This window comes from Monopterus albus, unplaced genomic scaffold (assembly GCF_001952655.1).
Source record: "Monopterus albus unplaced genomic scaffold, M_albus_1.0 scaffold10.1, whole genome shotgun sequence".
Taxonomy (NCBI): Eukaryota; Metazoa; Chordata; class Actinopteri; order Synbranchiformes; family Synbranchidae; genus Monopterus; species Monopterus albus.
The window spans coordinates 623306-637526 of NW_018127890.1; the positions used below are offsets into that span (position 1 = coordinate 623306).

The 14221-nt window shown below is 41.1% G+C and overlaps 2 protein-coding genes and 1 long non-coding RNA gene across 6 annotated transcripts in view; 1 reads left to right on the top strand and 2 right to left on the bottom strand.

The window, feature by feature from the left end:
• LOC109954477 (M protein, serotype 5-like) overlaps nucleotides 1-2479 on the bottom strand; it is a 10833-nt gene extending 8354 nt beyond the window's left edge. For 2 of the 4 annotated variants that reach the window (XM_020589830.1, XM_020589828.1), the window contains exon 1: nucleotides 1700-2479. In XM_020589830.1, the coding sequence (XP_020445486.1) occupies nucleotides 1700-2455 (756 nt within the window). In that variant the 5' untranslated portion in view covers nucleotides 2456-2479. Of the gene's footprint in view, nucleotides 1-894 lie in introns of all 4 variants that reach the window. The other 2 variants (XM_020589829.1, XM_020589831.1) reach the window with 2 other exon arrangements.
• Nucleotides 2480-2872: 393 nt separating this feature from the next.
• On the top strand, nucleotides 2873-3832 carry LOC109954480 (uncharacterized). The gene is made up of 2 exons (XR_002274134.1): nucleotides 2873-2945; nucleotides 3115-3832. It is a non-coding gene; the product is annotated as an uncharacterized LOC109954480 (long non-coding RNA).
• A 3498-nt stretch (nucleotides 3833-7330) lies between these two features.
• On the bottom strand, nucleotides 7331-14177 carry adpgk2 (ADP-dependent glucokinase 2). Its single transcript, XM_020589832.1, has 7 exons — nucleotides 13791-14177; nucleotides 13371-13530; nucleotides 11355-11545; nucleotides 11059-11155; nucleotides 10744-10880; nucleotides 9249-9385; nucleotides 7331-7907 (listed from the first exon to the last, which is right to left on the bottom strand). The coding sequence occupies exons 1-7, from the start codon at nucleotides 13984-13986 to the stop codon at nucleotides 7344-7346; spliced, it is 1482 nt and encodes a 493-aa protein (XP_020445488.1). The 5' UTR covers nucleotides 13987-14177; the 3' UTR covers nucleotides 7331-7343.
• Nucleotides 14178-14221: the final 44 nt, after the last annotated feature.

Genomic DNA, 14221 nt, shown 5'->3' on the forward strand with positions numbered 1-14221 from the left:
GAGCTCCCAACCAAGGTCTGCCTCCAGCAGCATACCCTGGTTTCCCTAATCTGTGCAAGGTAGTGCAACTAAAAGTTATCATTTTCATCAGTTTTTTGAACCACTCTGACTCTGGCCGCTCCCCTTGGGAGACCCTACCAGGGGCTAATGCCCCAGGCAACACAGCTCCCAGGATCATTGGGACACACAAACCACATTAAGGTAGTGATTCAAGGAGAGGAAATTTGTTTTGTTTTGGGGTTTTCTTGCTCTAATTTGGGGCAATTTAGAGTCACCAATCAACCTAAGATACGTGTCTTTGGACTGTGGGAGGAAACCGGAGTACCCGGAGAAAACCCACGCAGGCACAGGGAGAACATGCAAACTCCACACAGAAATGGTCAAACCCGCAACCTTCTTGCTGTGAGGCGACAGTGCTAACCACTGTGCCACTGTGCTGCCCTATTGCCTAATAAATTTGCTCATTCTACTAAATTACATGACATGTCTGCCAGGTCTGTCATGTAATTTAGTAAAATGTATTGCCTAACTGATTAATTTGTTTATTTACTTTAACATTACTAAAGGCTGTCAGTTAAAGTTGTAAAGTAACTAGCAGACACTGCTGTCAGTTGAAGGTGGTGTTAAAAGTGATACCACCCTATCAGGCTTCAGCTTTCCAGAGCTTTTTAAAGCAGCTCATTTATAATCTGCCTTTCTTCTTCTAATGCCTCATTTTGTCTGCTGAGTTCATCTTTAGTCGCCTCCATTGTTGTACACTTCTCCAAAGCTTTTTCTTTTTTCAGTTTTTTTTATAAAGCTGCTGGAGTTGCTTACGTAGAGTTTCATTTTTCTTGCTCAAGGTATTTTTCTCCAGTTTCAGGGAATCATAGGTGATGCCCAGAACTTTTTCACCTTGAAGTGAGCAGAGGAGTACATTAGTTGTGCGTTACAGGAGATTATTTTCTTTTCTCAGGGCATCATTCTCTTCTTTTATTGGATTATTCTTTGCCTCATTTATAATCTGCCTTTCTAATGCCTCATTTTGTCTGCTGAGTTCATCTTTAGTCGCCTCCATTATTGTACACTTGTCCTTCAAAGCTTTTTCTTTTTTCAGTTTTTTACGAAGCTTCTGGAGGTCCTTATGTAGAGCTTCATTCAGCTTGCTCAAGACATTTTTCTCCAGTTTCAGGGAATCATAGGTGATGCCCAGAACTTTTTCACCTTGGAGTGAGCAGCGGAGTTTGTCAGTCTTGCTGTACAGGAGATTGTTTCCTATGCTCAGGGCAACATTCTCTTCTTTTATTGCATTAATTTTTTCTACTAAGGCTCGCTCCTTTGAAAGCTGCTTCTCCAGCTCCTGAAGTTTTTTTTGTAGAGTGTTGTTTTGGTTGGTGAGAGTCCTGTTCTCTGCCTTCAGTGACTTATGATTTGCGTTAGAAGCCCTCAGATTTTCCAGATGCTCTTTGAAAATCTGAATGTCATTAGTCATTCTCTCATTTTTTTGCTTCAAGGTATCTGTCTCCTCCTTCAGCATGTTACATTTGGAAAAACGGTCTTCTTCATTTACAAGCTTTTTTAAGATCTCACTTTGCGTTTTCACCAGGACTCTCCTTTGTGCCTGCGTGGCTTTCTCCACAGCTTCCAGTTCGTCATATTCTACTTTTAAAGGTTTCCTGATCTGGAGCTCTCTGCTGACGATGTGGATTTGCTGTTGCAAATTGTCGTTTTCTTTCTTCAAAGCCTCCATGTGAGACATACGTTCCCTACACTGGTCTCCCAGGATCTTTGCATTTTCATACTCTTTGTAGAGATCCTGGAGTTCCTTCCGCAGGGCATCATTTTGGTGACTCAAGGTCTTTTGTGACACTTTTATGGCATTGTTCATCCTATGCAAAGCTTTTTCATTATGGAGCTCTTTGCAGATCTCCTGAATATCATGTCGCAAAGTATCATTCTGCTGGCTAATTGCATCATTCTCTGCTTTTGCGACATTGTAGGAATCTTCCAAAGCTTTGAAATGTTGATATCTTTCCTTGAGCCCCAGGATTTCCTTTTGCATGGCACTGTTCTGCTCTCTCATTGCTTCTGTTGCCTTCTTCATGGCAGTACACTTTTCCTCCAAAGCAGATTCACTTTGGGGTTTTTCCTGCAGGCTCTTAAGTTCTTGCTGGAGCTCCTCATTCTCTTGTCTCACAGCAAGAAACGCGCCTTTCTCATTTTGTCTCTCCTTCATGTGTTGAATTTCTTGTTGCATAGTGTCATTTTGCCGTTCCAATTCCTCCAAACATTCATTGTCGAGAAGCCGTTTTTTGAGCTCCTTAATTTGGAGGAGCATTGCATCGTGATGCATCTTTATTGTCTGTATGATCAGACCCGTAGCATCACAGTTGTTCACCGTGTCACTTGAATCATAATAAATGTCACGATTGTCCGAAGACTCCAGAAAAGCGTCGTTTTGTTGAATACAACTCATTTTCCGTTCTCTTAAAGCTACTCAGTAAAAAAAACACTTGTCTCGGTTTATCACACAAATACGGTAGCAAGCTGCACTCGGGAGTTGATAGTCTAACTAGCAAAGCACAGTAAAGTAGATGTGAATATACTCTGTGTTAACGTTTGAGTGTTTCCTGCAGATAGTGATCTTTTACGGGTTGTTGTCTACAACGTGATGACCGCAACATCAAAGGCACTTTTAGCGCGATGACGTCACCTCGGTTTTGGCGTCAGCACCCAGGATATTTACACGTTTACGAGGTTGTAAACAACATTGTGTCACCACAGTATTACATTAGATTGATTTATTCATTTAGTTGTTTATTTATTTAGTTACTGCCACTGATTGTTGCTAAATGGCGCCCCCTGCTAGCTAGCAAGTTACATTAGCAGCTGGCGTTAATGTGCACGGCGGACACAAAGTAGCTGTCTATTCAGATTCGTAGCTTGGTGCTCCTACCAAGGTGTTGGTATGAGCGATTTTTAACTCAGATTGTTAACAGCCAATAAAACTCATAGCCTTCGTCACATTTGTGCCGAGATGTCAGTATTTACATACCTGTTGCCAACATCTACTGTAACAGCATCATCAATTCCTTCAGTTGTTAAGTTAAATGTATGTTCTCTTTCATTTGGCAGGGTTAAGTGGAACGTAGCAAATATGAACAGCAAGAATCAGTAACCGGACGGACGCCAGGAATTTTACCTATATAAAAATGATATTAAATATGTTAAATGTTGGGAGCAGATAGAAAGGAAACAACCTTCATCGTGGTTAATTATGATGTGACAATCCCTTAGTACTCGTCTCCGGCTTCTAGAAGAATTCCCGAGTTCAGTAGACTGCACTTCTAGGTCCTTAACTTAAACTATTTGCAGTCATGACAGGAATGAGCATGACAGAAGTATAGCAAAATAAACACAGCGATGACTGTTTTTTTCAGCACAGCATTTTATCTCAGCTGATTCTTCATTGAACAATTGACATGCATGAAACAAACTCAGCTTTGGAATATGAATGACTTACCTAGAGCTTAGATAAGTAAACGATACGACAGGCAGTTCTCTGTATGAGCGTGAATGCATGCTATGGTTTCAATTCACAGTAAAAACATGAAGTATTATGCTCGGCTTTCAATCACAGTGCAAGATGATGTCAGAAAATAAAACGTAACCCTACTGTACTAGAAAAGGTTTGCATTAAACACTCCCTTTTCACCAAACACAAAGTGACAACAGAATAAGGCTCATTTGCATTCAGCATAATCAAACAACAGCACCAAATCAGTCTCTGAGATTCCTTTAGATTATTTTCTCATTACCTAAACAAAGATTAAACAATCAGGTTTAAGAAAAACAAGGTAATTAAATTGTGAAAATAAGAAAAACTTCACTTGCAAGCTGAGGTGTACTTGTGAAACATAGTTCATTCTGAATGGAGTAAATAACTGAAGCTTGGTGTGTGGTGGAATGTTTGATTAGTACATAATGAGAAACTCGGTTGACATCATTCCCATTTACGTCCAGTTACTTCTGTAAATATAGATGAAAAGTGATTCCTCTCTAGAAAGAATGAAACATGTTCATGATGATTGTCATTTAGAGACAGGGCCGTATTTCACTTACAGATGATCCATTATTTAAAAAGATTTTGAAGTAGTTACTTTGACACGTGAGCATGTAGTGACTTAGCCACAGCCCTGACCAACCCTGGTTTGCTCTTTCTTGTAGGTGGAGACTGAGGGGAAGTCTTGTGCTAATTCTACGACAAGTAGGATGAAGACTAAATGTGGAAAGCATCACTCCAGTATGATCCACCGCTCCTCATGGTGAGTAACACTACAGCTTCAAGTCAGTCTCACATTAGAAAATGTTAAACTAGAGATAACAATGTTTTCTGTATCCAGCATTATCAGGAGAATCCACCTACAGTATGGTTTGGTCCCTAAATAGGTACAAATATGACACATAACTGAAAAGAATGACCACGAGAAGAGGGCAAAAAAGGCAGGTGAAACAAAAGAGCACGGATGTAGAGAGGAAATTTTTGACATCATATCCAGATACCAACAGTGGTCTTTTAACATTGCTTTTGCTTTACTGCACTGCAGCTGACACAGAGGAATAAGGCAGGTCATTTTCTATATTAAAAGTATCTTAATAATAATCCCCACACGCTTCATGTCTCTCAGGCTTCAACCTGGATTTGGTATTTTGTCTGTGCCATGGACCTCAATTGTTATTCAAAAACAATTAAACTCACATAGGTGAAACACACCACTGCACTGGGTGGTGTCTTCATTACGAAACACCAGACTTGCATATTTGTTTTAAAGTGCTGCTCCAAAAGACCACACGTTTTTACAGCACCCGAAGTAAAGGAGTCAGCTGTGCATATGGGAGATCTCAGTGACAGTGGGAGGAGCTAGCAAACTAAAACTAGAGAGCTGGCGTGGAGAAATCACACAAGCACAGCTGACTATTGCTTACTTTGCTCTAAAAGATTATGGTCATTTGGAGGTTTCGGGGCTAGTGTTTTGTAATGAAGAAACATCACCCAGTGCAGTGATGTGTTTCACTGATGTGTTTTTAATTGTTTTTGAACAACAGTGGCAGTCTATGACACAGACGAATAAGATAATCCAGGTTGGAGCCTGAGAATGATGAACCATGAGTAAAGGGCAGTTCATTGTTAGTTTTAGTGACTGTGTGGGCATTGTTAAAATTAATAACATAGAAAATGATTGGTCTTATCCTTTAAAACAAGTCTAACACACCCAAACATTTCACATATATTGGGAAGAACAGGAGGTGATCACCTCTTTAGCTTTCTGAGCCTTTGGGAATGAGGCAGGACAGAGGTTGAAATGTTTTTTTTGTTTGTTTGTTTTTTTTTGTTTTTGTCTTTTCGGCTTTAGGCTGGCTCTGCTGAAACTGCATTTACTAAAAGGCAGGAGAGGGTAAAGGCTTGTTTACTGAATGGATTTCAATAATTACACAACTCTGTTTACTTTACTGCATAGTAGAAAACTTTTGCCAAAAGCACTGCCAAAGGCATCAGTGTGTTTGTATAAAAACAACCTGGTTTATCCAAGCCTTATCCCTCTATCTCATCCTGACTGAAGGTCAAGCCTTGTAAGGCCTTGAAGTGGACAGTTCATTAGTCAGTATAGTCAGATGATGGGCTACAGTGACTCAGCAAAGATGGTGGGTCTATAACCAAACAGGGCAGGGTATATCTGAGGACTGTGCATCCAGGCACAGACATAAGAAACATATAAGTAATGTTACTCTTCCACCAACTAAATGCACACACCTTACTGAGAATCTAATGAAGAGTCCAGGTACAATAGACTTTAGTCAGTTTACTAAAATATAGTATTCAATTTACCAATTTTTTACACATAAAATAAAACTAACACCGCACATTTACAATTTGGTAGTCTATCATCTTTAAGAACCACTGTACTCCATCATCTGATGCAGGGCTCCAGATTGTGAGTGATCAGTTACATTTAGCAACCAAATCTATTTAAAAGGTATGACTGAAGTTTTTCCAAAGGTCACACTGGTTACGACTGCAAAGCAAACTGGTTATGCACGAATGAATGCTCTCACTTTAGAACTGGCGGACAGATGTCATAATCTCTGTAATACGCTCATCGCAGTGTTTGAGGCAGGTCTGGCACTTGCCCGTCTCGCTAACAGAGACCTTGCGATCTATGGATAGTGCCGATCCACACTGACTCACACCACTCAGCCCCGGGCCCCTTTTTTTGCACTTTGAGTCTGTTTTTTCCTTTGGCGCATTTGAAGTGTAATCGCCACAGACAGCCGCTTAAATCAGGTAGATCGCCTGCTGGACTATTGATGTATTAGAAACTCTTTACTTGAATCCCGATGGATCAGGCCTCATTGTAAGCTTTCTGGTTTTACTTCCCCTGTCCTTTGTAGCAAGATAGGGAAATAGTAAAATTAATATACTCATACATATAAACGCTGCTGATTTCTTGTTGGTGAGCCCACATGAAGGCTTTTTGTTGGGTTCATCTCTGCTATCGGTCAGCTAGGTGAAGATCGTGGTGTCCTCCTGATGACAGACAGCTGTTCTGACGAGACGTTGCACGGAGGTCAGAGGCAGTGTGAACTGAACGGATCAAACAGTTGAGTTGCGCATACGCACCACTCCCATCTAGTGAAGTCCCAGTTTGAATAAGTAGTGGCTGAAACCCACCATTGAGTCCTCCTTTAACTAGTAAATTCACTAGCCTGGAGAGTGAGAGACCTGAACTGTGCATGAAGTAGACTTTGCCAAAAAGCAGAAATTCTTCTTCAGAAGAAAATGGGATACAGAAAATCAGAAACAGGCTAAATCAGAAACAGCAAAGCATGTGCGGAATTCATAATTCAGCTGAAATATGGCCTAATCATCAGCGTCTCATTATAATCATGTCACTGCTAGACTGTAGAACAGTAAAGTGGCTATAGATAAAAAGAGCTGGAAACTTGTTCCAGAAGTGATTTTTCCCATTTATTGTGTTTCATAAGTCTCCCTCTCTCTGAATTTTATAATAAATATATGCTATGCACATTGGATGGTAAGTGTATTTAAACTAATTTACAAAATAAATACGGTCTTCTGCATTATGTTGCAAAACAGAGGTGGTGCCACCAGTATGAAATATTAACCTGGAGCCCTGATCTGACGCCTGTGAGTGAATCAGTTTTCCTTATGGTTCACCTGTGCGTGATACCCATTACAATCAGAACCAGCGAACATTTTGCATCACACCTAGATTAAGTTTCCAGAGTCACATTGTTTCCCAACATGTAGCTACACTACGCAAATAACCATGTAGTGTCCTTTTCTAGATCTGCAGCACAAGGCCAGCGGCTGAGATGTTGTCCCCTCCACCTGCAGTTTGGTAAACCTCGGTGCACACAAGCACCGGTGCTACACAGATCTCATAGTCGTCCTCCTCCCAGCAGCTGACAGGCCTGGTCTCCTGCAGGGGGATACGCTGGCTGCCCTCCTGACGGCTAACAGAGAAGGAGTCATCCATGATGAGCCGTGCCTTGTTGGGGTCAATGTCATTAGAGCCACAGACATGGCGGTATGCTGTGAGAGAGGCCTTGGCGGTGGCTGACATGGTGTTCTTCCACTGAGAGTCGTGTGTCACAATTATGGCCTGAAAGGCCAATGTGTGGACATGGAGCCGGGTTAATGGCTTACCCTTAGCTGTAGCGCCGCCTGTGTCGCCTTCTGCACTGACATCCTTGTAGCGCTGGTTCAGAATGCGATAGACCTCCCTCATCTGGTCAAGGACAGTAGCTACCCGAGGGTTTGGGTCTGACAGCACTGTGATGTTGGAGCCTTTAAGCAGGCTGAGCAGGTTGGGAAGCTCCTGTTCATTCATCCCCAAAGAGTCAGCCTGGGAAAGCAGAAACAGGATGAACGATTAATGCACAGACATGCATTTGACTGAATTGTGCATCTTTGAAAAAACAGACAAAACCCTTTATTGTTCTTTCACTGTGTGCAACATGGTGCAGTGCATTCTGAAAAGACTGCACATAAAGATGGATGACATCACCACTTTCTGCCACTATGAAAAAGTGAAGCCAAAATGTTGAAGATGGGGTGGCCATTTTTGTTTTTATCATGCATTTTGCATAGTAGCAAAGAAAAGTGAAGCCGCCATATCAGGCTGCCAAATCATCTGAAGTACATTCTTTTTATATCACTGAATAACTTAAGAACAAACGTATCAGGAAACCACTTAGCACTTTTACACAAATCAGTATCTGGGTGGATGTCTCACACAGATATGCACTCCTATGTTCTTTTGCAGAGCTGTGGAAGAACTCCACTTGCTGTGATAATTGCAGTAAAGAAATACAATGAAAATACATTGTTAAAAGTTTCTGGAGAACAGTTCTATGGCAGCGTACTGATTGTGTCAAGCGTGGCGACAAATGCTTAACTAGTTAAGCATTACTATGTACTTAACTATGAATAATTACTAATCATAACACCAGCCTTAAAGAGCCCATGGCACTTTTCCATGTTTTCTGACTTATCTACAGTTACAATGATGAATTCTCATCTTAGACGTGACCTAAAGAGTAAAAAAAAAATAAAATAAAGGTGAACATATGTTCTAGTATTTCTATGCAGAAGTAACTCTGTTTATACACATCTCACAAACCCTCCCTCGCAAGACTTTTTTCTAACAAAACTGAGTGTCTTACATTATAGTTTTAAGGATTTCCTTGAATGGTAATAATTTCCAGGCAGTTGTAAATTGTAGAAATGGAATCTTTGGACTGCGCCTGGTTTTGTGGATATATTTTCCCTCCTCCTGCTGCACTGTGACCAGAGGATGTGGAGAAAAATACAGGGCCTGAGGTTACTGCACGTCCGAGAATGTTCCTGTACAGGGACTCGCTGTTATACCTTTCAAAACAACACCAGCAGCAGGAGCTGTGCTCGTTCATGAACTATCCTCTTGTTTTTACGAAGAGGTTCTCTGGTTTTATTGTTCTAAAATAATTAGACTATTTCGAGTTTTGATGGTTGCAATGCTAATCTAGAGGTACCCAAGATTAAGCATTAAATGGCTGGGAATGAGCAAAATCAGCATTCCATGGGCTCTTTAAAAGTTTGGAATATGATGGTGCTAAAGGCTTACTCAGCTTAAAGCAGTTATTAGTGGCCAAGTCATGACTGTAAGTAATGTGCAAATGGATGTGTTAATTTTAGTCATACATACATGGGGGATGACATAGTGAAGGAGATCTTCCATTATACTCTCCTCTACGAAACTGGCCATCTCAAAATGGACACCAATCTGAGGTGAGGAGGAGGACAGCAGGTTCGCCAGGCGGGAGAGGAGAGCATCCCGCTCACCTGGAATGATGGAGGTAAGATGAGGGAAAAAATGCAGAAGGTATTCAGGTAGTGAAGAAAACAAGGACAGAGGTGACAGGGGAGTAAAGCAGATAAATATGGAAGGATACAAAAGAACAGGAAAGGAAGACAAAAGGTACAAATGATGTACCTAGTCTGATGCACAGTAAAATGTTTAGCCCCATTTTCTACAACATTAACTTGCTGACCTGGAACTTACAAAAACCTGAACCTGAAAGGCTAATTTAGGTTGTCTGTTCTGCATTACAAACTAGGAAGGATTGGATGTGATTACTAACTCTTGGTCTTCACTTCCTTGTCAGCCTATCTCACAGTGCTGTCATTAACCTGCATTTCAGCTCATTTTATCAGACAAACTGTTACAGGCATTTACTGTATATACAATCACAAATGAATTTTAGGCTTCAGTTAGAGAAATATGAGCCAATCTGACAAATAGACCACAATACATTAAAGGGGTTTTTCTATTATGGGAACATACTGAAAGGTATCGAGCCGCGTGATGCACATCCCAGGTTCTCTGTTTGTTTCCACCACCCTCAGCCCGCTTTGGAGGTGCGTTGTGGGAGGTAAATTTCGATAGCCCCATAAGCACCCACCCCTGGCAACTACCGGGAACTTGATTTAGTACTACTTTCTGAGGGTTGCTGAAATATAGCTCCTGGAATTTGTCTGCGAAGTGGATGGAAGGCAGTGAGGACAAACACGGAACCCTGGACAAGGGGTAGAAGTACAGTTACAGGCAGTTCCTATAGTGATAAAGGCCTGTTGGTTATGACCTGCCTGCCAGGGTCATACTGTTAACTTGCCTTTTAGCTTTTGTCTTTAGAAACCACCGACACAAACACTTAAAATTGGTCAAAGTACACCCAAATTCAAGATCTGACTGTTATGGGCTTGTTGGATTAGTTGGTGGTGACCGGGTATCACCATCTACATTTTATAGATAAATAGCACCAATGCAATGTGTCAACACACTTGCATAAACATGTTTTCACCTCAGTAATTATCAAAGTAGTAAGGAGTTTAAGTGTAATTATGGCCAAAATCTGTCAAACTGAATATACACAAAACACAATTTACAAGAACTTCAAGACCTTATTGACTTTAAAATGCAACTCAGAATGGACTGAGTCTCCCTTTAAGGTAAAACTGTAACTAAATAACTTCATTAAATGTTAACTTGCATCAATTCACAAATCAAGGTCTTCTCAGCAAACTGATTAAGACTAAATTAAAAATTGTGACTGCTCAGTGCTGTCCCAATTCAAAAGACTAATATCAGACATTCCACAACAGCAACACACTGTAGGATGTTGGCACCAGTTTCCTCTTACCTAACTGGAAGGGGAAGTTATCCATCATCTGCAGCCCACCCACAACCAGCAGATCTGGTTTGAAGTCTTCAAGTTTCTGAGCAAACTCCTCCATGGATGCCAAGTAGGGATTATGGTCATCACTGTGGATGATGTATCTACAGAGCACAGACACAAGCAAGGCCAAATGTGCTCAGCTTCAAATACCTTACAGCCTTAAATTAAACCATATATACTTAAATAAACAGTTTTACTAAGATGCAGATACACACAGTTTACCTTATATGACCCTCAGAGATTCTCCAAACATCCACAAAATGTTCACCTAACTCATACCTGTTGGCTCTACGTGAGGTATAGCGCCCCCAGCTAGCTCCAGAAGGATACTCCAGGATCAGGTGAATATCTGGCTCTTCTACTATGTTACCTGCCACTGGGAAGACAGAGGAGGTTAAGCAGAATGGAGGAGAAGAACATAACAGGTCAGAAACAAAGTACAGAGAAGAAAAGTGGGAAAAATAAAAATAGGAGGTAGTGCAAAAGGAAGGACAGATTCGTGCAAGCAGGAAATTACTGCATGAAGTAAATGATGGGATTGACTTATCCAAGGTTTTTTTTTTTTTTTTCTTTACCTGTGATGTGCTGGGACAGGACATCAGTAAAATCTGTGCTGAAACTCCCCCCTAGCAACACATCACATCCCTCAGTTGCCATGCGACCAGCCATTACCGGGGCATTGCCGCCTATTGACCATCTGTTCCCAGGTAGGTCGCGGGATGCCTCGACCAGCTCACTAAACAGGGTGTCATTTAGCATGAAACGCCTGCCAGAAGGAAAAAGCAAAGAAAAAAAGTGAAACAATGTTAAAGCTAAAAAGACCAGAACTTGAAAACAGCAACTTTTCATAAATATATATATAATTAGAAAAGAAAATAGTGAAGTGTGCTTCATTGAAAAACTCATCTACCGCTGCTAGTTTGTCTTATAATAAACAAGACAGACTTGTTTTATGCCTTATGGCTCTGGAAACTGAAGATATGTCGGAGCTTCTTGGCAAAACACACACCAAGAACGTAAAGGACAACTACATCTAAGAGAAAAGAAAGAGAAGGCAAGAGCATTTAAAATGAGAAAGGAAAAAAAAAAAGTCTGTGGTGTGTGTGTGCATGAAACCAGTAAGCATGCAGCCTGAAAGAGAGACAGTGTACCAGAAACAGCAGGCATGCTATTTTATGAGGTTAGCCTGGTTAGTCAAACTGTAGCATCTTGGACATTAACATCTTTTCTAGCTCATCTCACAATCAACTGTATTTCACATACTGACACACAGTCTCTCGCTGAAGCTACAGATATAAATTTTATTTTAAAATGTGGGATAGAAGAAACAGAAGTAAAAGCAAAGCCCTCTGAGGAAAATAAACATTTTATTTTTTAAAAATAAACCCATTATACATGCAAGCTGACCTGGTCGGTGCTTGGCAAACACAGGCTACCCAATCCACTTCTGCTCTTTGTCCATTTCACTAACATTTTTGTTTAAGTCCTTGAGATTTATGGTCTCAAGTCATCCTCTGGCAGATAAAGTATTTATAATCCCAAATTCCACAAGAAACCAGGCAAGGGAAATAAATAAATGATGAAAAAGAAATTGGTTTCTGCAGCTAATAGAAGTTTTTTAATTTTTCACTCGTATGCATACATTCTTTGCCCTGTCTGTTCATGGTGAGTTTGGAGGCTTCTTGTCATTAGGTGTTCGTTCCAGACAACGATCAAGTGTCACAGGCGTCGAAACATGAGCCGTCACCAGTGACAGGAAAAAAAAGAGAAGGGACATGGGCTCAACTGCAGAAACACCAAATACTTAGAATGGCCGGCAGCAACTAACTGATAAACGATGAGGTGACAGTGTGTAAAACACACACACACACAAACACCGCCCAAAGCAGGGCTTTTAAAACTCATAGCTATTAGCTGGTTAATCTATTTTGTGTGAAAAATAGATGGAGATGAATGAAGACAGAGTGAGCACTTACATTTGTTTACCTTATGAAAAAAAAAACCTTACACATTTACAGTGTTTGTCAAAGAAAGGAGCATAGTAGCCCGAGGGATGCAACAGAAACTATTTTAAATATGCTTTTGGCAGGTCTCAAGCCACACCAATGGTTTATCTACTTACCAGACACATAAGAGCATCAGGAGCTACTTCACTGCCTTTCTTATCATATCACACCACACAGACAGACACTCGCTGGACACATTTACACGTTACTCTTGTGCTCGCTTCTATTTGATCGTTCTAGTTTCTAAGGTCAGTCATATCTTTTGAAAGCACTGGGAATTGAATCCGTGCTTTTGTGACATCACTATGAGACTACTGTTAATAATTATACTCTTACTTCAGGCAAGGACCTGTTTGGCATTTGCTGATAGCTCCAAGACAAAGTGCAAGAAGCACATTACTCCCATACTGGCCTCTCCACTGATTTCACCTTATTTATAAACAAGAAAACTCAACCAGTCCCAGCACAGAAAAGATTATTGAAATATTGCAAGAACACGTGTGCTATATTTCTCCTAATATGACTTTGGGATTAATTACCTGAACTATATAATGGCCAGCTCTTATTCACTCATACACCACTTACTCTGCAGCAGCTCCTGGTGCGAAGAAGTAGGCGAAGCTCTGAGCCAGCTGCTCTGCGTTTTCTATGTAGTCATGATGTAGGGGCTGGTCTGAGGGAGGGAGGCCAATCTTATTAAGCAATGACACCCCGTCCACTATCAGGTCAACACAACCTCCAAACCCTGAGGATGAAGGAGAGGAAAGGGGACTGATAAGAGATATACATGCAATAAAACCGTATACAACTAAGCATCTTGGGCCAACAAGAGGAAAAGATCAAGTTGATGCTGACGCTCGTAATATATAGAACAATTTACTAACTTCAGTGCCAGCTATTTCTGATGCTTGTCATATCGGACCTAATCGATTATCAACCCAGAATCTCCATAAACTGCTACAATGAGTTTAGAAAAGCTAAGGTTAGCTAGTTTACACCGCTTACCAATGGCCACTTTACGTCTGGCGACGTTGTTCGTCCCGACTTTGCGTTCAGCCCGGAGCAGCGAGGACAGGACCGTGTCCAGCCGGTCGTCCAGTACTTCATTCTGAGGTGACCGGAACCAGACAGCCAACAGAACTATAAACAAGGACACAACAGGCCCATATTTCACCCACAACACCCTGCCTCCCCTCTCCATCGCTCGCTGACTAGCTATCCGTGGACCACGGTTGCTCGATGTTAAGAGCAAGCGCTAGGCATTGGTTTGTCTGTTTAAGGAATCGACGTGTCCCGGAAATGTCTTAAGTGGACGGGTACTGAGCGAAATTCCGGATTTCACTTATTCATTCAAAACACCAACACGTAAACTGCGTTTTTAATCTCTGTGTAAAAATAACTTTTATATCAGTTTGTATATGTCTTCTTTCTCTCTG